This window comes from Colossoma macropomum, unplaced genomic scaffold (genome assembly GCF_904425465.1).
Source record: "Colossoma macropomum unplaced genomic scaffold, Colossoma_macropomum, whole genome shotgun sequence".
Classification (NCBI taxonomy): Eukaryota; Metazoa; Chordata; class Actinopteri; order Characiformes; family Serrasalmidae; genus Colossoma; species Colossoma macropomum.
Window position 1 is genome coordinate 10600349 of NW_023494809.1, and position 25513 is coordinate 10625861.

Genomic DNA, 25513 nt, shown 5'->3' on the forward strand with positions numbered 1-25513 from the left:
CACACCCCAACACTACTGGACACACTGGATACTTTAAAAAATTATGTTTAGTTGTTGAGGCTTCTGGTTAATATGGGCTTTCTGCTCTTTTTTGTACACTAAAAATGAAGAAGTGGAATTGAAATGCGCTGCACTACAGTCCCCACACTAGCTGCATTTTAGCTGCAGTTCAACAAACAAAAACACCACTCAGCAGCTCAGAAACTGATCCCAATGAATGAACTTACAGCAAAGAAAAGATGACAGGTGCCTAGTTCAAGCAAATAGTTATAGCAAAATGTTTTTTTGACAATGAATTAAAAACATAGTGCTGCTGTTGGAACAAAACCTCAGAAAATCTCCAAAATGGCAACTTTACGGGAGAAGGAAAAAACCTACTTTACTTTTAATGTAAGTCAATGGAACCAGACTTTTTTCCAAGTAATTTTGGACCATTTTCTTTGGTCAATTCATCATTGAATGTACACACAATTTAAAGGGCAACAGGCATTTTAAGATTATGTGAAAAACTAAAAATGACAAAAATGGAGATTCAAGGTTTTCCAACAGGATATTGTGTTCTGTGGCCCACAGATTTTTAGCATTTTTTTAAAATTGGAATTAATTGGAATTAATGTTGGCGCCTACACCAATAAAAATGCTTGCACTTAGTGAATAAAAGATTCTAATTCCGGATTAAGTAATTAGTTTTACCTGCTAATCTATGACAAAAGTACACCTTTTAAAGTCTTATCTAATTGAGATACTGCCAAGTCACCTGTGTTTGCTGAGTACAGTTCTATACGTATGGAAGTACTTGACACTGCTGGGTCAGTTCCAGCTCACGATATCAGCCGCTTTGTAATATTTCTGAAAAGTAAACACGCTTGTGTTATGGGAGATTTACAAAGCCATACATTCAAGTGTACAGTTTCAGTGCTAGTCAAATCAACACAATCTGACGAAAAAGTGACACAATGCGCCAAGACAGAAAGGCCGTCATGAGTCCTCACGGGCCTTTGGGTGGAATCCAGCTCCATGTTGTCTCAGACATTTCGCCTTTGTTGCTCTGTTTGTGAGGCTTAATCCAGTAAATACTGCCTTAATACACCGTGTTCAACCCAAAGAAGCTACACTCCCTCAGACTGGTTCTTGTATCGGCGCCCGTCATTCTCCGCCACTGTTTGCCGAAGGGGACCTAATTGTTTTGTGTTGATATTTCAGAGGTTGGGTCACTTGAATGTCATTAATAATATGTAAGCACGTCGTAAAGGACGGTCTGCGCATGTGCAGCCGCGCTTATAAAGAGTGGGAATGCAGCTAAATTTATATCAAACAGCAGCCCTGGTTCTTCAACTCATATGAGCAGGTAATGTTAATATTACTTACTACTATTTACTATATTACTTATTACTATTGCTAATACTCAGCAATACTAAGGTAAGACTAGATCTGCTGTACTGATCCCTGAAGGGAAATAAGGGAAATTATTAAAAAATAGGTAAACAAAATGTTGCCTGTGCACAAGTTATGGTACTTATATATATATATTTTTTCCAATATACTAAATTCAGGAAAGAAGTGTAAGTTGGGCATTTCATTTTTCATTTGCTGAGACATTCCATATATATATATATATATATATATATATATGTATATATATATATATATGGAATGTCTCAGCAAACATATATATATATATATACACACATATATATATATATATATATATATGACAAAATATGGTTCTTAAAGGGTTCTAAAGGAATCTTTGCATGGTGAACTAGTTCTTCAGATTGATGAAGAACATACCTTTGATAGTTCTAACCTTTTTGAAAAGGGTTCTATGTAGCACGAAAAAGTGTTCCTCTTTTGTTACAAGCTTGACATCACAACAATAGAAGAACCTTTTTTGGTGCTATATTGAACCACTTTCAAAAATGTCCCATATAGAACCATATGCAATGCATTCTCCATCAATCTGAAGAACGTTTTTACAAAGCAAAGAACCTTTTAGTCACGTAATCATCTTCTTTGTTCATGATTGTATGTAGAACCATTTCCTTTACTGAGGAACCCTTGAAGAACCATCTTTTTAAAGAATGTACTATTAGGCACTGCACTGATATTTCTCTATGGATTTTGCCTTTATTTTCATAAGAAACCATATAAAGACTCCAAATCGGTGATCCTGCTGTCTGTCACGCGCCTATAATGTTGAATTGCTTATTAAAGTACGGGTATTGTGGCTGCATTGTACATTACTATCACTAATACTCGTTATACTTACATAGCATTACTTTATGTGCTTGCAGTTTGGAAAGTGTACAGTTAAATCAAGAATAAACAGAAAGTTTGACATAATATTAATGGCCTGTGGTGAATGTACAGTTACTGTTATGTATTGCAGGTCTCTGGTGTGAAGAAACTGCACCTCCCTGAAGTTCATATATTAAATGTATAAGAAACTACAGAAAGAATCAGACTCCCAACCAGTGATACTGATAGTGTAAAATCACTTATTACTCTATTGTTATCTCTGATACCTGTGTTACTCAGTACAGTTCCTCATACCTGCTCTACTAGCATTATTGCAACTGCTTGCAGTTTGATTAATGTACTGACAAGACTAGAATAAACACAATGTTTAATTTAACTTGGTAAACACACTGTTCGTATTGTGTAATATTAGGTTTTAGATTTAAATTTAGTTAATCTCCCCAGCTGTATATAAAAAACCTAATGAATGCATTTACATACACTTAATAATCTGATAACTGCAAGAAAATCAGATTTTGGCCTTGTTCAGACTGCCAGATCAAATCTGATTTAAGAATATCCAGATTGTATGGAGACTGATTTTTGATAGTCTGGACAGCAAAAAAAACACATGAAATCAAACTACATTTGGAAGTTGTTTGAAATGCAACTCCAATTGGATTTTACAGATGGTTCTCAGTGTGGGCGCTCTGGAAGCTCAAATCGGATTTGAAAATGTCTTTTGTGTCACTCGCAACGCAGCAAACAGCGACGATGTCAAATCCAGAGTGGCAAAGTGCACCAAAGATTCATGGTTACCGCAGCAATCCATGCAGATAGGCTGGTGATGTCCAGACGCACAAATCCAATTTGATCACTTGCAAATAACAGTGTGGACAGTTATCTCAAAAGATCTGCTTTGAGAAACAAATCTGACTTGCCTGATCTTTTGTCAGTAATTTGTTCAACGTGTTTACGTACACTTGAGTTATCAGATACTAGGGAAACTCTGGGTCCACATGAGTCAGGCTGTAATCGGATTTTTGCTCTGCAACCAGCCAATAAGCTCACATAAAAAGACGTTCTGTCTCAAAGTCATGCTGTGTTAACCATCAAATCACTTTAGTGGAAAATATGTATATATATCATCTAGAGCAGGCATGTCAAACAAAGTGCTGCAGAGATTAGCATTTATCCTCATCTAACACTCTGAATTCAGTTCATGAAGGCCTTGCTAATTTGCTGATGAGCTGAATCAGGTGTGTTTAATGAGGCAGTGTGCTGAAATCTGTTGTGTTTTGGTCCACGAGGACTGGAGCCTGACACATGTGGTCTAGAAGCTGAAGAATATCAAATCCTTCATTACATCAAACTAGTTGGTTTGAGCGTCGCTCATCTCCAGGGTGCCGCGTTAAACGCCGCTTGCTGTGTCTGGTACCATGGTCTGTTTTCACACATGCACAGACTGAGAAAAAGGAAAGAAATCAGAGTAAGAGTTTACATGTGCTGATAATACTAAGCTGAAATCCTGCTCTCCTTATCTGATTTCTAGGCCTTAATCTGATCTAAGAAATTAGAGCATGCTGTTTACGTGACTACGAGCACTTGAATAATCAGATTACTGCCGAAATCTGATAATGATTGGGTTACTTAGTGCATGCAAATGTGCTCAATGATACTCATGTTTGTAATAAAATTGCTTGCCTCTCTGTGTTTCCAGGAGCTAGACCTTCGACACAATGTTTGTGTGGAGTGTTTGCATGCTGACTCTGATTCATATGAGCACTGCCTGCAGTGTGGTGAGTAACCTGAAATACACGGCCACCACAGGTCTTGTGTTTCTTTAATATTAGTAGGAATATATTATATATTTGAGCACTCATAAAGGTTATTAATTGTAGAATTAGCTTTTGGTCATCGGAATCTGAGAATTTTAATAATGCTCTTGGTGGCTGTAATACAGTACTATAAACAGCTTACAGTGAGAGCTAGCCAGGCTAAAGTACAAACCCCATATACTCCCAAAATCGATTCAGGTTTTTATAGACAAATTTAACATCCTAAATATGTCATGTCAATAAATTCTATTTCGGCTGTGTTGTGCTGATATAGTTCTACTTTTTTGTTCAAAAATAAATTTGCTACACTTTTCATGTTTTTTAATGCATGTTTATGTATATTTATGTATTTAGATTGGAAAGCTAATCTGTTTCAAAAGTCATGGATTTGCTTTTCCCCTAATGAACTGAATTCATTTGATTCAAATAAAATGAATCAATTGTAGCACCTCAACACATTTGTAAATAGAAAATTGTATTCATGTAATCCTTTTTATGTGTGTGGCAACAATATACACATCTGAATCAAGCGCCACCTCATCATCACTTTTTTAGGGTAGTGTTTGTTAATTTCGGAACTGACCATTGGGTAGAGTATCGGCCCTCTAAAGGCCTCAGGCAATCCAGTAATCACATGAATAATAAAAAAATGTAATATATAATGCAATTCCAGCAATCAAAGCTAAAATATTTTATGGATAATATTGTGATGAAGCTGAATAACCTCTCATTTTTCTCACTTTTGTCTTTTCATTCCTGCCGGTGGCATCAACAGCCAGGTAAGCATGATCCTCTTACAGTTCACCTATTACTTGACATTGTGATTATATATGGATGTTCTAATGTGATGTATGATTGAAATTTAAGATTTGCTTTTAATAATCAATTCTATAATCAAGCAGTCTTATTTTTTACCCTCATTAAAGGGGCATTCTGGCCTAATACTAGCATTTAATATATTATTTTTAGCTTATGTTATCTTCTGTAGTGCTGCATTGAATTGCTGAGCCTCTTCAGTTTGACAGAATTTTCTGAATCGTTTTTGGTGTTTTAGTCCATCGGGATTCTTTCACTACAGTACCCAGCATGCATTACACTAATATATCACAACCATTGGGAATCCCTACAGCGCTGAACAGCGCTAGCCACATCTGCTAGCTATTTTTAGTGATACAGTACTAACTTCAATTGGTTTTCTGTGTTTTAGGAAAAATTCAGTTGAAGTTTTAGCCAGCTAGCAAGAAACAATACAAAAAAAAACAAAAAACAAACAGCCCACTCTCCACTTGAAGCCATTGTAGTCTTTCAAAATTTACTTCCACCTTCAAGATACATCATCAAGGGTTGGTTCTTCAAGGGTTCTTTAGTAAAGACAACGATTCCATATAGAACCATGACCACTGAAAGAGCCATCTGCATGCCTAAATTGTTCTTTGCATGGAGAAATCGTTCTTCAGATTGATGGTGAATGGGTTGCATATGGTTCTACACACTTAAACATGGTTCTTCAAGAGTACTTTAGTAAAGACAAAGGTTCTACATAGAACAATGAGCCCTCAAAGAACCATTTGCACGATTAAAGGGTTCTTAACGTCATGAAAGGGTTCTTCAGATTGATGGAGAATTTGGTGTAGATTGTAAGTAAAAGGTAGTAACCTTGTTGAAAGGGTTCTATGCAGCACCAAAAAGGATTCTTGTATTACTACGATTTCAAGCTTCAATGGTTCTATATAGAACCATTGTCTTTACTAAAGAGTCCTTGAAGAACCATTTTTAATTGTGTAGAACCATATACAATACATTCTCCATCAATCTGAAGAGCCATTTCACCATACAAAGAACCATTTAAGCATGCAATGGTTCTTTCAATGGCCATTGTTCTATATAGAACCTTTGTTTAATGGTTCTTTAAGTGGTCATGGTTCTATATAGAACCATTGTGTTTACCAAAGAACGCTTGCTGCAGTAGTTTCTTTGTTAGTAGTTTAATTTGCATGCTTAAATGATTTTTTGCATGGTCAAATTGTTCTTTGTTGTAGATTGATGGAGAATGTGTCATATATGGTTCTACACACTTCAAAAAGATGGTTCTTCAAGGGTTCTTTATTAAAAACAAAGGTTCTATATAGAACAATGGCCATTGAAAGAACCATTTGCCTGCTTAAACAGTTCTTTGCATGGTGAAATGTCTCTTTAGATTGATGGAGAATGCATCGTATTTGGCTCTACACACTTAAAAATGGTTCTTCAAGGGTTTCTTTAGTAAAGAAAATGGTTCTCTATAGAACCATTGAAGCTTGAAATTGTAGCAATGCCAGAACCCTTTGCTGCTACATAGAACCCTTTTCAGAAAGGTAACTACCATTTACTTACCATCTACAGCAAATTCTCCATCAATCTGAAGAACCCTTTCATGACATGAAGAACCCTTTAATCATGCAAAGGGTTCTTTGAGTGCTCATGGTTCTATGTAGAACCATTGTCTTTAATTATGAACCCTTGAAGTACCATCTTTTTTAAGTGTGTAAATAGCACCAAAAAGGGATCTGCTGTAGTTACAATGTCCAGCTCTGAGCGACAGAAGAACCCTTTATGGTGCTATTTAGAACCGTTTTCAAAAAGGTTCTACATAGAACCATCTATAGCACATTCTCCATCAATCTGAAGAACAATTTCACCAAGCAAAGAACATATTTAAGCATGCAAATGGTTCTTTGAGCGGGCATGGTTCTATATGGTTCCATTGTCTTTACTAAAGAACCCTTGAAGAACCATCATTTTTAAGAGTGCAGGAGGCAAGTAAGCATGGTTTAAACATAGTGATGGTTACATTTTTCATTTTTTTTGTCCCTTTAACTTCCAGGCAAATTATTAAGTTATTAAACTTAAATGAATCCATATTTTACATTTTGTTGGGTTTTTTTTTCCATGAACAACAAATATTTAGTTGAGTTTATGTACCAAAAATAGCCATAACTAATGTTTTACATTACTATTTTTCAACCTCTCTTTATGCTTTAGAATTAAGTTTTTGTTACTGACTGAAATATGCAAATGAGGTCCATTCTGATTGGCTGCCTTGTATTGATCCTAACTCAAAAGGCAGTCTAGGGTGAAGCACTCCTTATAACTTTAGAGAGAATGAGTGGAGCTAAACTGCTGCAGACTGAATATGTAAATGTCATGTGACGTCACAAAAACAGGGTCAATTTTCCATAATACAGGCCCTTTAAAACATGTAATTCCATAACCACAATTAATTGTAGTTGATGCGCAGTTGACCTGCAGTCTCAGGTTTGCATGGTGAATGGTTCTTCCCTGAAATCACCTGTATTACTGTAACCAGCTAGTTATTGGTGGCTATTAGTATTTCTTGACTGAAACAGCTTTGAAGTTCTTCAAACTGACCATAATGTCTTTCTGGATTCTGTACAGATGGAATCTGTACAAACCTCACTGCTGTTCAGGAGGAGATTGTCAATTTGCACAATGAGTTCAGGAGATCAGTCGATCCACAAGCCAGCAACATGCTGAAAATGGTAAAGTATAGCTCGTAAAGCAAAGGCCCACCAGCAATGTCCCATGATGTGTGTTTGGTGTGAAGTTTTGCCTGAAGTTTCTCTATGAGTTAACATGCAGTTTGGCCTATTACACTACATTAGTTTATCAGTCGGGACGTTTGGACACACATTGTGCTATGCCTTGTACAAAAGTAAAAAATAATAATTAAAAAAATACATTTTAAGTCAATTTTTGCTGCAAAGCTTTTAAAACATTATCTCAACTTAGTTTAGTCTAAAGTTTAACAATTTTAAAAATTCAGTTCTGCATCTTCTGTTACAGTTTGAAGCTACACTATGTACGTTTTTCTTGTTAAAACTGAAAGAAGTAGCCTTACTGTCGCATTGCTAAAACCTCGCTAAAATAGATTAAAGATTAAAATTAAAAGTCAGAGGCGTCGGGCTGGATTTTGCCAGGGTAATAATGTCGCACACACAAGATCAAAAAGAAGGTCTGGATGTCTAGGTTTCGAATGCAAAATCTGATAAAGATATGATGAAAATAGTAGATTAGTAGATAACTGCATGTCCTGGGCAAACAAAATTAGATAGGCTTCATGTTGAACAATACAAGATTTATTTATCAAAATTCAAACAAGAAATTCAGAGGGATGTAGATTTTATAACCGATTTTTCTCAAAGCTTCACAAATGTTCAATATGCGCACCGCCTGTGACACGACACACGTCAAGTCGGTAGTCCAGCTCCTGCCACACATGCTGTAGCATGTCTTGCGTAACAGTCTCCAGTGCAGTTCCAGTTGCTGCATTTTTATTGAATTTTCTTGAAAATGCACGCTGCACACTCTTGTTTGACTTTGTTCGAGCATATTCTAACACACAAAATGCCTGTTCATTTATAGTGAATGCCATTCTTCAACCTGAAAAATTAAACTTGATTAGTTTTTACACATTTTGTTAAAATTTGAGATCATTTGAGGGAGAATTGGCTTTGTTATTAGACTATGAAATGATGTCAATTTTTTTGGGACACCCTATATACTTCCGCACTTTGCGTGCAATTACACATTTCCACCAGAGAGGTCTCCAAATCCCCAAAACTTGCATAGTGCAGCTATTAGTTCTCTTAAAAGGAAAAAAAGTGGAAAAAAGTGGTTACCTCCTTATAAACTGAAATTACTTACATTTCTTTGTGGACTCCTCTCCCAAGTTACTTCTATCTCCTGCCCACAGGCTATAACTCCTCTTTTCACATGGTGTCCACAGGCTGGAGCACATGTGTCAGGCTCCAGTCCTTGCAGGTCAAAACACTGCAGACTTCAGCACTCTGCCTCATTAAACACACCTGATTCAGCTCATCAGCTAAGGCCTTCATGAACTGAATTCAGAACATTAGATGAGGCTAAACGTTAATCTCCGCAGCACTTTGGCCTGAAAGGTCACCAGTTTGACATGCCTGGCCTGGAGGGTGGTGAGGGCTCCCTACTTTCAGGCTTCTGACCACAGAGAGTGGTGGTGTCACTGAGACTTGAAGCTGTGATGTCTTGGTGATTGGGTACTTAGTTGAGCTACAAAGCCAAAAAGCATAAAGAACTGTTACCTGAAAGAAACAGTCAGCACAAAGTGTTAAAAAGGCTTTTGTTCATTGTTTTATTAAACATTTTGATCTTTTCATTGTTTCTGATTTTTGCTGCTTCAGAGTGGCATGACTGTCTTACTGGTTGATTGTCAGACATCATAAGTTCAAATCCCAGCGATGCGTCAGCTTGCTGCAGTCAGAAGGCCCCAGCCGTGGGTGTTGTAGTCAGTGGGTGGGACTAAAGTGATCAAAAATGTAACCCATTTCAGCTTATAAGGATTTTTTTTTTAAAGTAAGCCCGCTGTATTTTGTAGACTTTACTACTAAAAATGTACTTTAGGAGAACTTTTGACTAAACTAAGTTGAGAAAGTGAATAAAAAGCGATGCAGATGGTTCACTTTTAAGTTTTCAGTCGGCCTGAAATGAAGTATCATTTGTATGATACTAAACTTTAGTGCTGTATTAAACATCCAGCAAAGCTTGAATGAAAATATAAGATATAAATGTGATAAAACACGACTTAAAAAGTGCTGATCAGGCCTATCTGACAGCAATATGAGCAGCTTCATTGACAGCTCTCTGTCCAACACTCCAAGCCTGCCCCGCCCCTCATAGAGAACTGAAGTCATTAATCAGCTTTTATCTGATGGTAACTGGATGAAAACAGTTGCAGACGAACAGACGTGCAGACGGACGGACAAACAACCAATGTTGATCTATAGATAAACGAATGAACAGGTGACAAGCAGCTACACACAGGTGGTCAAGCTTGCTAGCTTTTGGTTATGCTGGGTTAGCGTTAGCTCGCTGAGTTTCTCTGACTCTGAAACTGGAGCAAAAGACATCAGCTTTGTGATTGGTCAAGGAAATGCTTACAGAAGATTAGGACCGCCCAGTTTACATTGAGAGGAGAGCAATATGGTGAAATATATCGGTCATTTATCGGTTATTGGAACATTATTAACTTTAAACTTAGTACATGTTCACTGTTAGAGTGCAAGATTAACCTAATAAGAAAGAAAACACAGATTTAGGTTCCCGGGGTCTTTAAGTCCATTGAGCTTCATGTATCATAAACAGACACATATTAGCTGTGCACTTTTCTTATGGATTGTGTGATGATGCTGAATGGTGTGTTTTCTTGCCTGCAGAACTGGAGTGAGGAAGCAGCAGTCTCAGCTCAGAACTGGGTCAACACCTGCTCTATGAAACACGGCCCGCCAAGCAGTCGCATGCGCGGAAGTAGGCCCACTTTTATCTGACTACACTAAAACTTAGGCCAGCCAAAAATGTTTTTTTAAGTTTCATATGCATGTGAAAATTTAAAAGTAGCTCAATTAAGCCATCAGTCACATGCGCTTTCATCACATGAGCTTCAATAAGTTAGAAATAAAGCTCAAGCAACTGGCTTAACTGAGCTAACTTTTCTAGGCTTTGCTAGAATTTTCACATAGATTTGAAGTTTTACACGTGCCAGAGGCGGCTCGTCTATTTAAACAATTAAGCACACATTATCTAGGCTGCATATCCTCCTGGGTTTCAGGGGGACTGGAGCCTATCCCAGCGCTCATTGGGTGGAAGGCACAACTGAGCACTGCTTAATAAAATGGTAAAAATAAAATGGAAAAAAATCTAAATAAAAGTTTATTTCACAATCTTGACTCTATATTTGTCAAAGCTAAATTCCTTCCCACCAACTTTGCATATTTTCTCTCTTTTATAGTGCTTAATAGGCCACTGAAGCTGGCATTTCTGAAAACTGATGCTATTGCCACCTGTGGTGAACAAAAATGTTCCAAAGCTAATAAGTTATATATATATCGCTGCTGTCGGAAGAAAACCTTGTATTTTTTTTTTCAGTTTTTGACACAATTTGAAAATACCTGTTGCTCTAAATTTCATGATAAATGGACCAAAAGAAACAGCCCAAAATTACTTGGAAAAAAGTCTGGTTCCATTGATGTACGTTAAAAGTAAAGTAGTTTTTTTCCTTTTCCTGTAAAGTTAGCATTTTGGAGATACAAGGTTTTCTTCTGACAACAGCAATATATTTCCCCCACCCTCTATTAGGCCTCTATTAGCTTTACTTTAAGATCAGCAATATTAGCATTTCTGAGAAAAGTTAGTTCTTTAAGTACATGTTCATTATCTACATTGTTTCTTAAGGGTTTTACGGATTAGATTATACTGTATACTGTAAACAGGCAAAAGTATTAAATCTATTCGATGCTCAATGACTTTCGTGTTTCATTACCTTAAAGGTGCAGTGTGTGAGATTTAGTGGCATCTAGTGGTGAGGTTTCAGATTGCAACCAACTGAATTCCCCTCCCTAACCCCTCCCTTTCCAAGCGTGTAGTAGAACCTACGGTAGCTGTCATGTTTTCTACCGTTGCCTGTCCTGATTTCATTTTGCTTCTTTGTGTTTTTATTTTTTTGTGGAAGAGGATTTACCTGTCCCTTTTTCTTGTGCTGGATAACAAGTATGACCCTCCATTTGTCAAAATTTGGGTTCTCAAACCCAGCACAAAATGGTCAGCCAGCAATGGCGGCAACCACTAATTTCACTTTTCCACTTTTTACGTTTTCCAACTGGTGCTATAGCGCTACAAAACTCAAGCTCCCGATTCAATGTAAAAACGTGAAAGGAGCTCTTCAGAGCCAGTGTTTGGTTTGTCCATTCTGGGTTAGTGTCGAAACATGGAGGCCTCTGCTGGAAGCAGACCCGCTTCCTATATAGATATGAAGGGCTCATTCTAATTCTAACGAAAACACAACGATTCGTAGTTACAGGTGATTCTACACTAATGAAAACAAGGTTTTGTAAAGTATATTCTATTTCTGCTAACAGATCCCCCTAAATCTTACACACTGCACCTTTAAATATGTTGCCCAAATTGATAATAATACAGAACCTCATGACACATGACGTAATTCAGACAGAAATAACATCTATATATACAACCTCATTTCCTAAAAAGTTGATTTGTCGGATCACAGGACACTTTTCCACTTCACCTCAGTCCATTTTAAATGTGCTCTGGCTCAGAGAAGGTGGCAGCGTTTCAAGATCCTTTTTATATATATCGTTTCGTCTTGGTGTTTTGGAGTTTTAACTTGCATTTGTGGATGCAGCAATGAACTGTTTTCACAGAAAGTGTTTTTCAGAAGTGTTTCTGAGCCCATGCAGTGATTTCCACTACAGAATCATCTCTGTTTTAATGCAGGGCCGCCTGAGGGCCCAAAGATCACGGCCAGCAAATACTGTTTTTTGGCCCTGTCCCTTGCATACAGAGATTTCTCCAGATTCTCTGAATCTTTTAATTTTATTATTTATATTATATTGTTATTACCATAGACGATGAAAAGCAAAAGTGCTTTGCTATTTTAGAAACGTTATATTGCTATATTAAGAAATGTTATTTTTGAATTGTTGCACTATTTGATCGTGCAGTCTTCCACAGAGTGGTGAACCCCTCCTCATCTTTACTTCTGAAAGACTCAGCCTCTCTGTGATGCTCTTTTATACCAAATCATGTTACTGATCTGTTGCCAATCTACCACCAGGTGTTTTCTTTAGCATTACAAAACTTTACCAGCCTTTTGTTGCCCACGTCCCAACTTTTTTGGAATGTGTTATTGGCATCAGATTCAAAATGGGCAAATATTTTTCAAAAAACAATAAAATTTCTCAGTTTCTTTATCTGATATGTTGTCTTTGCACTATTTTCAATGAAATATCAGGTTTAAATAATTTGCACGTCATTGCATTTTGTTTTTATTTGCATTTTGTACAGCGTTCCAACTTTTTTGGAAATGGGGTTGTAAATAACAACATTATATTTGTAGAGTACAATATTTCTCAGACTAAGTTTATATTTGTTTTGTGAACCTGCAGCATACGAAATGGGTGAAAACCTGTTCAAAAGCACTGGATTGTTCCAGTGGACTGCGGTTGTGACAGCATGGCACAGTGAAGTCGTCGATTACGAGTATCCCACTGGATCCATCAATGGAGAGCCCATTGGGCATTACACTCAAGTAATTTTTTTGTCATCTATTATTAATCCACAATAAATATTAAAAAGCTTATCTTCTTCAAACCATTATTTTACGCTATGCAATGACATTTTGATCTGTATCATGTCAGACATGCAGACCGTGTTTACTCACCCAGTCCAGCAGCTGCTAAACTTTGTTTTTTTAGTGTGCACCCGTAAAATTAATAATGCAGTTTATTCAAAGCGTAAGTTGATCCAAATGGTAGTTGATCAGGCAAGATGTCTTTAGTAGCTACAAGGCTAATGTAGCTACCAAGTAATGGAAGCTTAAACACCATTAGCATCAGGAGAACTGCATATATTTTAAAATGAAATTTTAACAACTTGACACGGTTTGAGGCAGATCTGTGATGATTTAGCCAAGCAGTTTAACAACACAAATTGGTGGCATATTAGCATTAAGACCCAGAATTTTCAATAGCAAAATTACATTAATTTCTGCGCAATTCATAGGGATGAGCCATTTTGTGCTGCAGACTTCTGGGGCTAAGAAATTTCAGGCGGTACTGAGTTGAACTTTGACATGTGAATTTACATCTTGGACCAAAAGACACTAATTAATGATGTTTAAGCTTCCATTACTTGGTAGCTACATTAGCCTTGTAGCTCAAGTGCTACAAGAAGCAAACATTAGACTGCTTTCGTTGTGTTTAAGCACAAATCTCTTCAGATTTCTTCTCCACTGTTTGTGAAAAACCACACGAAACAGAGACTACATGATATATCTTCAGTCTGGAGTCTGTATTATTATCTTTACTTTTGTGATTTTGCTGTTTGTGGTAGGCAAGTTAGCCAGCTTGCTAGCTGTGATGTTAACTCCTTTGCAACCGTGCCAGTTATCAGCACTTTTTCTGCTATAAATCAGTATTTAGTATATAGCGTGAGTAGATAAATATCTGGTATCATCATGTCTTTGTTTTTTACTGTTTGCTGTAGGTGAGTTAGCCACTTGCTAAAGAGCAAATGCTACTGAAAATTATAAGACCTGACATCAAAGTGCTAAGTGAAGTTGACACAAGTGACTGTACTGTACTGTCGCCAACCACAGCAGTTGTATGTAATTATATGATAATTATGTTCATGTTTGTGTTTTTACTTTATGGTTCGCTTTAGGTTAGTTTAGGGTTAGCTAGTATGATACCTATACCAATATAGATGGTTTTACATCACTGAACCAGCCTCTCGCAAGGCGACACAAATGTGTAGCGTGACTGTGGCTGTAGCTTTGTAGCTTCAGGCAACAAACATCTTTTGGCTGACTCTGTTCAGGTTCAGGGGGAGGTTGCGTACATTTGATTTTTCACCACAGTATTCCTTCAATGCGGTGAGCCCAATGCACTCTATTGAAAGGATTATGCCGGCTTAAGGCTTTATTTGCTCGAGTCTAATGGGAGCCGATTTAGTTTATTGACCTTTGCTTTGCCAGCGCTATATTGATAGCAGTCATGAACACACTGAGGGCTAGGGAGGGGCGCAGTTGCAATAATTATGGAGACTGTCATCTTAAATTTGAGCAGTGTTTATCCCGGCCTGATCCTGTTTCTCTTCCTGCTGAAGGTGGTGTGGTACGGCTCGTACGAAGTCGGCTGCGGCGTGGCCAAGTGTGGAACCAACTACTTCTATGCATGCCATTACTATCGAGCGTACGTCAAAATCCTTTGATAAACTTGGTTCCATATATGCTAGTAGTTATCATGCTATAGTTACCATAGAGGTAACTTATCTAACATATCATCTGTGATACATTCTTCACCCCCTTTAACTGATTAGAATCTGCCCTCAGAGTAATAGTTCAGTGTCCATACCCATGTTGGTCACAGTAAAATGGATCAGCATGCGGAACTGGAGCTTTCTGTGTGCTACTGTGTTTCCTATCACTGTATAAAAGAATCTCTATGCTGCCTTTATTGTTGGATGCACTGCAATAGATTCTGAGTGAGCACTTGCATACATAGACCTTTGAATTCAAATCATCCCTCCTGCATCCTGTGGTAAACAAAAATGTTTCGAACCCAATACATCTTGTCAGGTGTACTTATTTCCTCTGAATGTTACTGGATCCTTTGGATTATGAGGCTGTTTAGCGGTCAAAATACGAATAGTGGTACAGCAAGAAAATGGTTCTATATAGAACCATGAACATTCAAAGAACGCTTTACATGATTTAAGGAAAGCGTTCTTCCTATTGATGGAAAATGTGCACGAATGTGCTGTAGATGGTTATATATAGCACTCAAAATGATGCAAAGGGTTCTTTCAGTGTTCATGGTTCTATACAGAACCATTTTCTTTGCTAAAGAACCCTTGAAGCACCATGTTTTTTAAGAGTGTGTGATATAAGAAGGCAAGGCAAGTTTGTTTGTACAGCACCTTTCATAGATATTGGCCATTCAAAGTGCTTCACACAAACGTGGAAAAATAAAAGTGTTAAAAAATGAAGTTTATGATGTTCTGAGATTAAAAAGTTAGAAAAAACTCATTAAAATGTATTACAGAGATAAAATACAATAAAATAGAAAATACAATATAGGATTAATAAGCAAGACAAAGTGCAGTGGTAAACAAAGGCATGAAAAACCACAAATGTCTTTAAACTGGACTTAAAGATGGCTACATTTGGAGCACGTCTAACAACCGTATGCCCAAAATTTAAAAATTGGTTGAGACGTAAACAGATCATTCAGATTTTCGATGGTAAAATGCTCTGTTCTACAGAAACGTACAGATTTAGATGTCTTTACAGCGGTGGTGATAGGAACCAGACGTCACTATGTCTGCAACACAAATATAGTCATTTTATTTGGTATCTGAAACCACCAGTGAACCTACACATGCCTTCTGAGTTTTTATATGTAATGTTAATGATGGTAAAACAGTAATAAACCTAAAAAAAAAAGTTTTCCTCAGGTATTATTTTGCCTTACAACACTGAATGTACCTCTCCACTATAAATGGACTTTAACAACACGGTTTAGGCTAAAACCTTGTAACAAACTACCGTAGAACAATGTTTTGGGCATCAGGCAGTGTATTCATAATCGTTTCATGTAATATATTTTTGTGATGCAGCTTTTCGAGGTATCAGACGTCTTGCTCTTATCACCACCACTGTGAACAGTTCTGACTGTAAGGTTCTCTGGAACAGAGCATTTCACACCAAACCACTCTGAATGACTTTCTTTACATCTTTACTTTGTAATTCTGCAGAAGATGCAACAGCATCAAGAGATCACATTATCAAAGAAGAAGAGATTAAACAGTAGAAATAGCCACTTTTTGCCTCGGCATTAAAGGGTTAATGACCAGCACAACCAGTTTCAGTTTCTACAGTATTTTTATCTGTGTATACAGAGGGAATTTCAAAGGAGTGCCTCCGTACTCAGTGGGAGAACCCTGCTCGGCCTGTCCAGACGCTTGTGAGGACAGATTGTGCAGTGAGTATTGCTACACTGCTTATCTTTCCACAGCATTACAATGAGTCACCACCACACTTCATGGCCATTTGTACTTATGGAGAACTTTTTCAGACCAACTCTTTGATATGTTGGATGGATTTATGGCCCGGTGACTTAAAACGTGACCTTTTCTTTTACAGCCAGCCCCTGCCCTTACATCGACAGATACGCCAACTGCCCTGACCTAAAAGAAGAACACACATGTGAGGACTACATTGTGAAAAAGTATTGCCCCGCTATCTGCCTGTGCCAAAACAAGGTCATCCCCATCGCCAAAAAGTGACCTGCGAGGAACATCATCAGAGTTATTAGCCATCAATGTTGTCAGTGCAGTAGGTGATTAAGGTGATCATGGAGCTCTATAGTTAAGCTTTCTTCTTCTATCACTTTCTAGAACATTACAGCCATCAAGAATGTTAAGGGAACATTTTAGCATGTTTTAACATGGTCTCCATCTGCTGTATGTGTGTCGTACGGTGGATTACCACAGACGATAACTTTGACACTTTTCTTGTACTTCGTAAAATAACAAAATTTGTTGACCGAAAAGACATTTATAATAGAACCCAATGGGCATCTGCGGATGTACCTGCCCATTGGCTTCTATTAGGATTGTTTCGAGTCAATAAAGAACAGAATAAACTGCTGGCTCAAAGCTCAGAAGCCCACCTTCTTAAACCACACCTGCAATAGACGCCAGTGAAGCAGGTGCCCATTGACTTCCATTATAAACCTGTTTTAAGTCAAGTTTTTCATTTTTTTTACTGCAGACAGAGAAACAAATTATTGACCATGGTAATCGACCATATGCTCAAAAAGAGCAGCAGATAGAGTTCAGGTTGAAAAACATTGTAGTACTCCTTTGACGTTAACTGTTTACACCATAGCCATACCGAATCATCAGTAGTGACTATTAGCATTCATGTAAAGTGATTTTAGGCCTACCTCAGTCTCATTTTCAATTATGCCTCTGGTTATAACTTATATGATAGATTGATATGATCTAAAGCAAGAATCTGATATTAAGGCACAGTAATCACATTCATTCCATACATGTACATTAGCCTGTGCTACTTCGTATGCTCACTTTGATGTCAGGTCTTATAATTTTCAGTAGCATTCGCTCTGCAATCATGCAGTTGGAGCAAGCAAACTGTTACATATTGCATAACCGGTCCCACACCATGTCTCTGGGGCCCACAGATGGCCCACATTTGGTGATTTCAGTTCCAGCACAATCAGTCGAAATAATCAAGCCGTATTCAGGGGAGCTGTAATTGAAGCAGAACGGAGGGTGGGAGAGAAGCCGACGCAAATGCCGTGAATTGCTTTTCATAAAAAAAAGGATTTCCTTCATATACTCAGGGGCATGGGATAGGAAGAAGTGCAATGTAATTAGATACAGGAACATTTTGTTCACATTGAAGCAGGCTATCACTATGTAACTGGGCTATAAGAATGTATGTACTGTAATACACCAGACCGCCAGCAGGTGTCTCTGTTGTACAATAGTTTAAAAGACATGAGGCTGAATGATTCCTGTCCACATCTACACGTGTCTCTTTCCTTTCACCAAGTGATGCTGCTTTGTTTCTTGCTTATTATTAAAGTATGTGCACAGCAAAGCTATGTTGTATGAATGATTCACTTCAAACTGGAGCCTCTTTCATGCAAGTTTCTTTCTATGAGTCCACAACATTTGACACCATGCTCAGTCCAATCACATTTTTTTCTGCAAATTGAAGCACAAAAATTCTATTTATTTGCTGCATGTAACATATTAGGGAAAAAACCATAAATATAGTGTATGTACGTATATGTAACTGTATATATATAACTGTTATATATAAATTTTGCAGAAGCCATATTTTTCATTGTTGTTTTTTTTTGTATATTAATATGTTAAATTCAGCAAATAAACAGTAATTGTGCATTAAAATGTGCAGAAGTGTGTTCACTGTTTTTTCCACTTAGAAAAACATGCATATGACTGCAATATAAAAAAAACAATTAAATCTTTGCCTTCAATGTATTTTTTTTTATCTATGCTGAGTTTTGATCCCCATCACACCAACGGTTGTACTGCCACATTAAGTGACGAACAAAAAAAAGCACTAACAGGGTCTGTCAAGCTTAAAGGTACAATTTGTACGATTGTTTAAACGATTGTTTAAACAAATGTTTAAAACATTTCAAAATCAACATATCAAACAATCAAACATATCAAAGACGTCTACGTATCGTGTTGCAGAGATATCTACTTAAGTTAGCATGCTACCAGCTAGTCCCGGCCCGTCCTGTCTTGTAATACCACTTTGTACCTCAAGAGGCGATAACGAGTCACTGTAGTGTACCATCTCTGGTTAGGCCATTTAAGGACAGGTAAACAAGGTTAAGGAACAGTAAACACAATAACGGCTGAGGCTCTTGGCAAGCGACCATTATCAACATTGCCGCTCGTTCCCCGCAAGAAACCACGTTTGGCAGCAAAGTAAAGAAGTTACATAAATAGAAGCAAAACAGGTTAACAGGTTGATGTTGCTTTCCACCGCTGGGGAATGCAGTTCTTGGTAAGTAAATGGATAAAATGTGATGCTGATCGTTTAATACTTGCAGCGTTTCTTCTAGACCGGTAAGGAGGGGGAGGAGTAAAGAGGGAGGAGGAGGGACTGTGCATTTCCTTGTTTCTTACATAAGGGGTGAACACTACAACTTTCTGGTGATATGTTGCTTCTTATTTGTAGAAGTGTAGAGTATAAATTTGACAGATTGGGTCATCTAACATGTTGCTCTTTTAACATGTCCACCCTTTTGAACAAAACAAATAAAGCAGATAAAAGTAGATAAAACAGATAAATACTGTGGCCTCTATAACGGGTCGTGCTGCCGTGAGGAGCTTGTGGTCATGCAAAGTGGCTCTCTGGATGCACCACACTCCTGGTAAAACAGGATGTTTGTTGTAGTTGTTGTCGCTGATGTTGTTGTGTTGTGTTCGTACAGTTGTGTTGCTTAGTGTAAATTGTGTCCAAGAAGGGTGGATTTTGTGTGTGTGTATGTTTGTCTGCCCTCCTTGTACATCGTTTACTCCTGTGTTACCAGCTTCCCTGGTGACTGTTATTGCAGTGCAGCTGTTTCTGGTACTGGAGGGGATAGGGCGACAATCCACACAACATGAGGATCTAGCAGCATTGACCATGGCGTGGGGTGTGGTCAGTCAGGTAGCTGCTCCTGGAGGGGCGGAGGCCAAAGAGAGAGCGGATATGTGTGCTGGCACAATGGCTTGACAGGCATACCTGGTGTTTGAGAAGGCAGTGCAGGAAGAGTTCTTCTCAAGAAGAACACTTCTTGAATGCCCTGCTGCAGGAGGAGCCGTGATGTCATGTGCAGGTCGCTGAACCAGCCAGTCTTCAAGCAGTCGTTGCCAAGGCAGGGAGGGCAGAACTCATTCTCAGTGCTATGTTGTGGAGAAGCTTGAGCAGGAGATGAGTTGAGCGCATGAGGCTCTAGAGGAGCTAAACATGCCAGGTCAGAGCCAGCTGGTGAATCCCTGAGGGCTGTGGGCAACGCACATATGCAGCACCCTCGCTGGCATCAGCAACGTAGTGGACAGTGGACAAAGCAGAAGGCAGCTGAGAGGGGTGCTGCTGCTGCTGTGGTCACTCCCTGTAGAACTGGACTTGATGCTGTGAGGAGTTTCACAGTGTGAGGACATTGGCCTCTTGTGGGCTCATGGATGGCTCGAGGTGGGACAAAAACCGGGTTGGGCAGATGTGACGTCCTGGGACGGCCAACAGATGCATGATGAGATCTTGAAACGACTACCGCAGCAGTCACATGCCCCAGTCTGTGTGGGTTGCAGGATGGCCGACTCTTGAGGGGGCGCTGGGGGCGAGCCACGTGTCTCTGGCAAGGCACCATGCTTTTGGTAATAACAGGACATCTGTCGTAGTTGTTGTTGTTGCTGATGTTGTTATCGGTGTAGATCTGTTTCTTAGTGTAAATTGTGTCCAAGAAAGGTGGGTTTTGTACGTGTGCTTATCCACCCTCCTTGTATGTCATGGCCTCCCACATTACCCTCTCCCTGTGTTTCATGTTAAGGAGCAGTGCTGGGCTAGCCAAAACAGCATTTGCCTGTACGTGCAATGTTGTCAATGTCTTCTCCCGCGCCAACACTACAGTATTTTACAGTATTAACAGAAAAGTCAGTCACTGACTGTTGAAATCTTACATTAGAAGTTTTTAATCTTGATTATAAAGATTGTGGCAGCTAGTTCAGCTTAAAATTTCCCACCCCATCCCATTCAAAGTAATATCCTGCCTAAGTAAAACTATGGAGAACAGGGTAAAAAAGCTCAAATGAGCAAGATTTAATTCATTTGGCACCGAACAGGACTCACACGTGGAAACAGCACGTTTTCAATACATTTAGTACGTTACATTCAGAAACTGTCACTCAAACAACCCTCGTGATTCTGATTGGCTGCGCTGGATCCAGGCGGCCAATCCATGCTGCAAAGAAGCCGAAGAGGGCGGGGTTTAATGTTTCTCAGACTTCAAACATGACAGCACTGAGGGAACTACAGGTATGAAAACTGAAATGAAAGAAACTGAAAGCAGACTGAAAGGACAGCACTGAATTTTCAAGTGGGCACTGTTTGCATGAGATGCGGGAAACGGACAGCTTTATAGGTAATATTACAGCAAGAGGTAATCAGCAGAAAGGCTAATGAACAGATTCGTTTCTGCTACGGAGAAAAACCACAGTACCATAAAGTTATCGTAGCTAGGCAACGCTTGCAGGCAGCGCGTGCAAGACCGTTTTTGTTTACTCGTACGTTAAATTGGCGGAATAAGTAAACAGGTAAACAAAGACGGTTAAATAAGCGAGTAAGTGACGTTAAATAAGTAAATAAGCAACTATAATGATGAGCTTCAGTAAAAATAGTAAATACATAGCTAAGTTACTGTTAAACGCGTTAAATAAAGAACATTAACGGTAAGAAAATCGACTTTTTCTATGAATTTGTGGCTTAAACTGTGGCTCAAAACTTTAATGAAACTTAAATAATTCCCTGATATCGCCTCGTAAGTTAGTAGTCAGCCCACTTAGTAGAAATTGCCTTGTCTGACAGACTAGTATGCTGTTGACTAGCTTAGCCTTTAAGCTACGTAGTTATCGCTAGCCAACGAATGTTAGGCTAAGTTAGACGGAGAAGTTAGTAAGTATCTAACGTTAACATTGAGATGAACAGCTGGCTGATTAACGAGTTTTATAAAGACAGCTTGTCTGTATAACAACGCACTGTACTCTCATTTACACGAGGCTGAAGTTTGCTTCCTATTCGCCAGCTTGTTATTTCCCGTTCCACCTTAAATGGTGCAGCAGTTACATTCGGGCGCCTCACTGTTTAAGATGGAACGGGAAATTCGAACAAGAAGCTGCTGACTTAAGCTTCGCCTCGTTTAGGCTAACAAAAACGTTTTAACGTTGCAGCAGAGAACTGTGTGCAGCTAGGTAGGGTACACACAACCTACAGACGAACAGAGCCGAGATAGCATTAACTCAAAGGAGAACTCCACCGATTTTTCGGAAAATTCCACATAATTAAAGGATTAAAATGCAAACCAAATTATTCAGAGTGGTTTGATGTGAAATGCGCCGTTCTAGAGAAACTTGCCGAGTCAGAATTGTTCTCAGTGGTGGTGATAGGAACCAGACGTCCACCTCTAAAAGCTCCCTCACAGAAAGTTAGACATGCAGTGGTTATGAATACGCTGCCTGATGTCTGAGACATTGTTCTCTGACAGTTTTGAGATACTTTTGCGCTACGATGTACTTTAAAAACTATTAATAGTTGAGAGATACCACTCTGAATGACTTTGTTTATATCCCAACCACTGAAATATACAGAATTAAAAAAAAACTGGTGGAATCCCCCTTTAATAGCTTGCCGCTCGGTTCATGTTTATGTTCTTTTTTGATTCCCAGGAAAAAAAAGAAGCTGAAGTCAGCTCACTCGTCAGCTTCTTGTTCGCATTTCCCCCCCGTTCCACCTTAAATGGTGCAGCAGTTACACTCTGGCGCTTGAGGCCCGAGATAACATTAACTTAAAGGGCAATGCCACCGACTTTTCTAAATTTCTCCGTAAGTAAAATAAGAAGTAAACAAAGTCCGAGTCAGAATTGGTCATTGGTGGCGACAGGAACCGTATAAGGTGGAACGGGATAATTCGAACAAGAAGCTGGCGAATAGGAAGACAACTTAAAGGCTCGTCAGGAAACAGACGACTTCTCTTTTTTAATGCTGCACTAACATTAATTCAGCAGATGGCAGTGTTATGGCAGGGAGGAAGCGGGGGGGACCCGTCCTGGATGTGATGCTGAACAATGAGGCTTTACAACGGTGAAATATTCTGCATGGAGTCGAGACAGATGCTGCTGCCGCCGCCGAGAAAACATGGACGAGAGGTAACGTTAACAGCCCACCACCCTGCCGCTGGATGCCACTTCGGGCGATTTCATTGCGCAATACTTGAATCGATATATTAGCCAGCGTGAAGTGAACTGCCGATTCCCACCGTGCTCTGTGTTCATTTACGCTCATGGCGGAGTTTACTGAGAACTGCGGGCTGCTCTCGCCGACCGCTGGGGAGAAAGCAGGCGAGGAGGACGGCAAGACTCAGCGAGAAGTGTCGGTGTCAAACGGAGACTGCGGGGGACTTTCAGCGGACGCGGTCGACTCTGCTGGAGCCGATAAGCAGGGACTTGAGGCGGCTACCACATCTGTCGTGTTGGACCCCAAATCCGGAATACCTCGAAGGACCAGTATCATCAAGGTAAATGCCGTGAAACACGTTAGTGTTCAGCCGAGTCGGAGGAGGTAGCCTTTGTGGCTCGTTTTGGGGCACTTTCACATTTCTGAACGCATTCGTGGTCGTCAACCTCGCCCTGATAGAACTCATAGCCTAAACACACCGACATATGGCTCACCATAAGCTGCAAAACACAGACATATCCACAGGTTTGAAAGGTAGCCTGCTAGCACTACGCTAGCTGCTACATATCTGTCCTCACTTCCAACATCACTACACGTTTTCATAATGGTTCACATGTGACTGAATAAGTTAGCTAACCGCCCTAATGTCTCTGAGTCACAGTGATCTTATGACATTTAATAATGTAGTAATATTTGGCAGCACTAATTGTGCTTATAGAGCCTGTAATGTGGCCTGTATTACCTTTTTTAGATGGAATCTGTTCGTTTTTAATTTTGCATTTAGAAAGTGATGCTATGGGTGGACGATGTGGGAAAAATGATGTATCACGATGCTTAAATTTCCACGATACATAATATTTCGACACACAAAATATGCTAGTAGCGCCACATTTAAAAACTGCTACCAAAAGCTATAAATACAATGATTTTAGTCCATATTTCATATACTGTACTGCATTAAAACCAATTAAGCAAGGCTAATTAACTGCATTAATGCCTCACAGTCACACTGATATTATGGCATTTGATAATGTAGTAATATTTGGCAGCACTAAATGTGCTTATAGAGCCTATAACGTGGCCTATATTTCAGCCTTTTGGATGGAATCTGTTCATTTTTAGGTTTACGTTTAGATGCAAGGGGTGGATGATGTGGGAAAAAATTGCATATCACGATACTTAAATTTCCACGATACACAATATTTCGACACACAAAATATGCTAGTACCACCACATTTAAAAACTGCTCATAAATACATATTGTGTATCACAATGATAACACACCATCATATTGCCCACCCCCAAGTGATGCATTTCAGTTGTAACACCTTGTCACTATTCTTTTAGACGTTTCATAAGCCAGCTCTTCTGCCGGTAAACTAAGAAACATTAAAAAAAAAGGAACACATCAGACTGGCTACCTGGCAAAACACCTGGCTGAATCTGCAGTGTTGTATTTATAGTGGTCACATTCATCAAGATGATGGGAAGCGTTAAAAATAAAACTGCTGTATTTGGTGTGCAAAAATGATGGGCCACGGTGGGACCGAGGACGTTTAAAGGGGAATGCCGCTGGTTTTCTGCATTTAAATGTGGCATCGCTATGTCTTTAGGGAGCTTACAGGACACATGGAAATCCTGTAGCCAGCCCTCTTTGCAGCTGATAATGAGAAAAGTGGTTATTTGCAGCCTTGTAATCAGATGACGGCACACAAATTCATGTTTGGCACGTCTCCCTAAGCAGTTCATGGGTCGCCTCAGATTATTCATGTTGCGCGGATTGGTTCTGCAGGTTTAAACATGATTGCCGGAGCAGTGATTACAGAAATTGGAGGAGTACAGGAGAAGAACTTGTGTAGAACAGTGTAGATTTGTGACATACATTTCCTGTAAAACTTTGAGTGGTGTCGTGAAAAAGTAGGCCAGAATATACTATCCCAAAGCACAGTTTCTTGAAATTGTCTCAGTGTGGAGCTTCCTAAGCAGTTTTTAAAACCATTTTTCATGCCACTATCATGTTCCTCTTATCAAATTTTAGGGGCTGCATCTGTTCTCTTGACTCAGTCCAGCCTACTACTAGTTCATTGTGTTATCACGGATCTTTAGGTCACTGCGTTGCCGCTATCTTAGCCATGCATGTCAGGTACTCAGGCATTGAGTCTGTGGGTACGATTCACACGACACGTTTCTCGTTGTTTCATTTTTGCTCATCAGCTACTTCAGGTGTGAGCATTATAGTAGCTTCAATCAGGGACTTCCTTTAAGCAAGTCCCTGATTTAAGCTACAACATGTTGTTTATTTAATGGCTGTTTTCAAGTTATTGAGA

At 39.1% G+C, this 25513-nt stretch overlaps 2 protein-coding genes across 5 annotated transcripts in view; both read left to right on the forward strand.

Moving 5' to 3' along the window:
• Nucleotides 1-1245: 1245 nt before the first annotated feature.
• LOC118798763 (cysteine-rich venom protein) lies at nucleotides 1246-18476 on the forward strand. The gene is made up of 9 exons (XM_036558310.1): nucleotides 1246-1348; nucleotides 3959-4037; nucleotides 4852-4855; nucleotides 7512-7615; nucleotides 10328-10418; nucleotides 13073-13215; nucleotides 14793-14878; nucleotides 16587-16669; nucleotides 16831-18476. The coding sequence occupies exons 2-9, from the start codon at nucleotides 3978-3980 to the stop codon at nucleotides 16971-16973; spliced, it is 714 nt and encodes a 237-aa protein (XP_036414203.1). The 5' UTR covers nucleotides 1246-1348; nucleotides 3959-3977; the 3' UTR covers nucleotides 16974-18476.
• Nucleotides 18477-21230: 2754 nt separating this feature from the next.
• Nucleotides 21231-25513, forward strand: part of LOC118798750 (inactive phospholipase C-like protein 2) — an 85238-nt gene continuing 80955 nt past the window's right edge. Inside the window, exons 1-2 of one of the 4 annotated variants that reach the window (XM_036558282.1) lie at nucleotides 21231-21379; nucleotides 23015-23526. In XM_036558282.1, the coding sequence (XP_036414175.1) occupies nucleotides 23293-23526 (234 nt within the window). In that variant the 5' untranslated portion in view covers nucleotides 21231-21379; nucleotides 23015-23292. The remainder of the gene's footprint in view (nucleotides 21380-23014; nucleotides 23527-25513) is intronic. The other 3 variants (XM_036558283.1, XM_036558285.1, XM_036558284.1) reach the window with 3 other exon arrangements.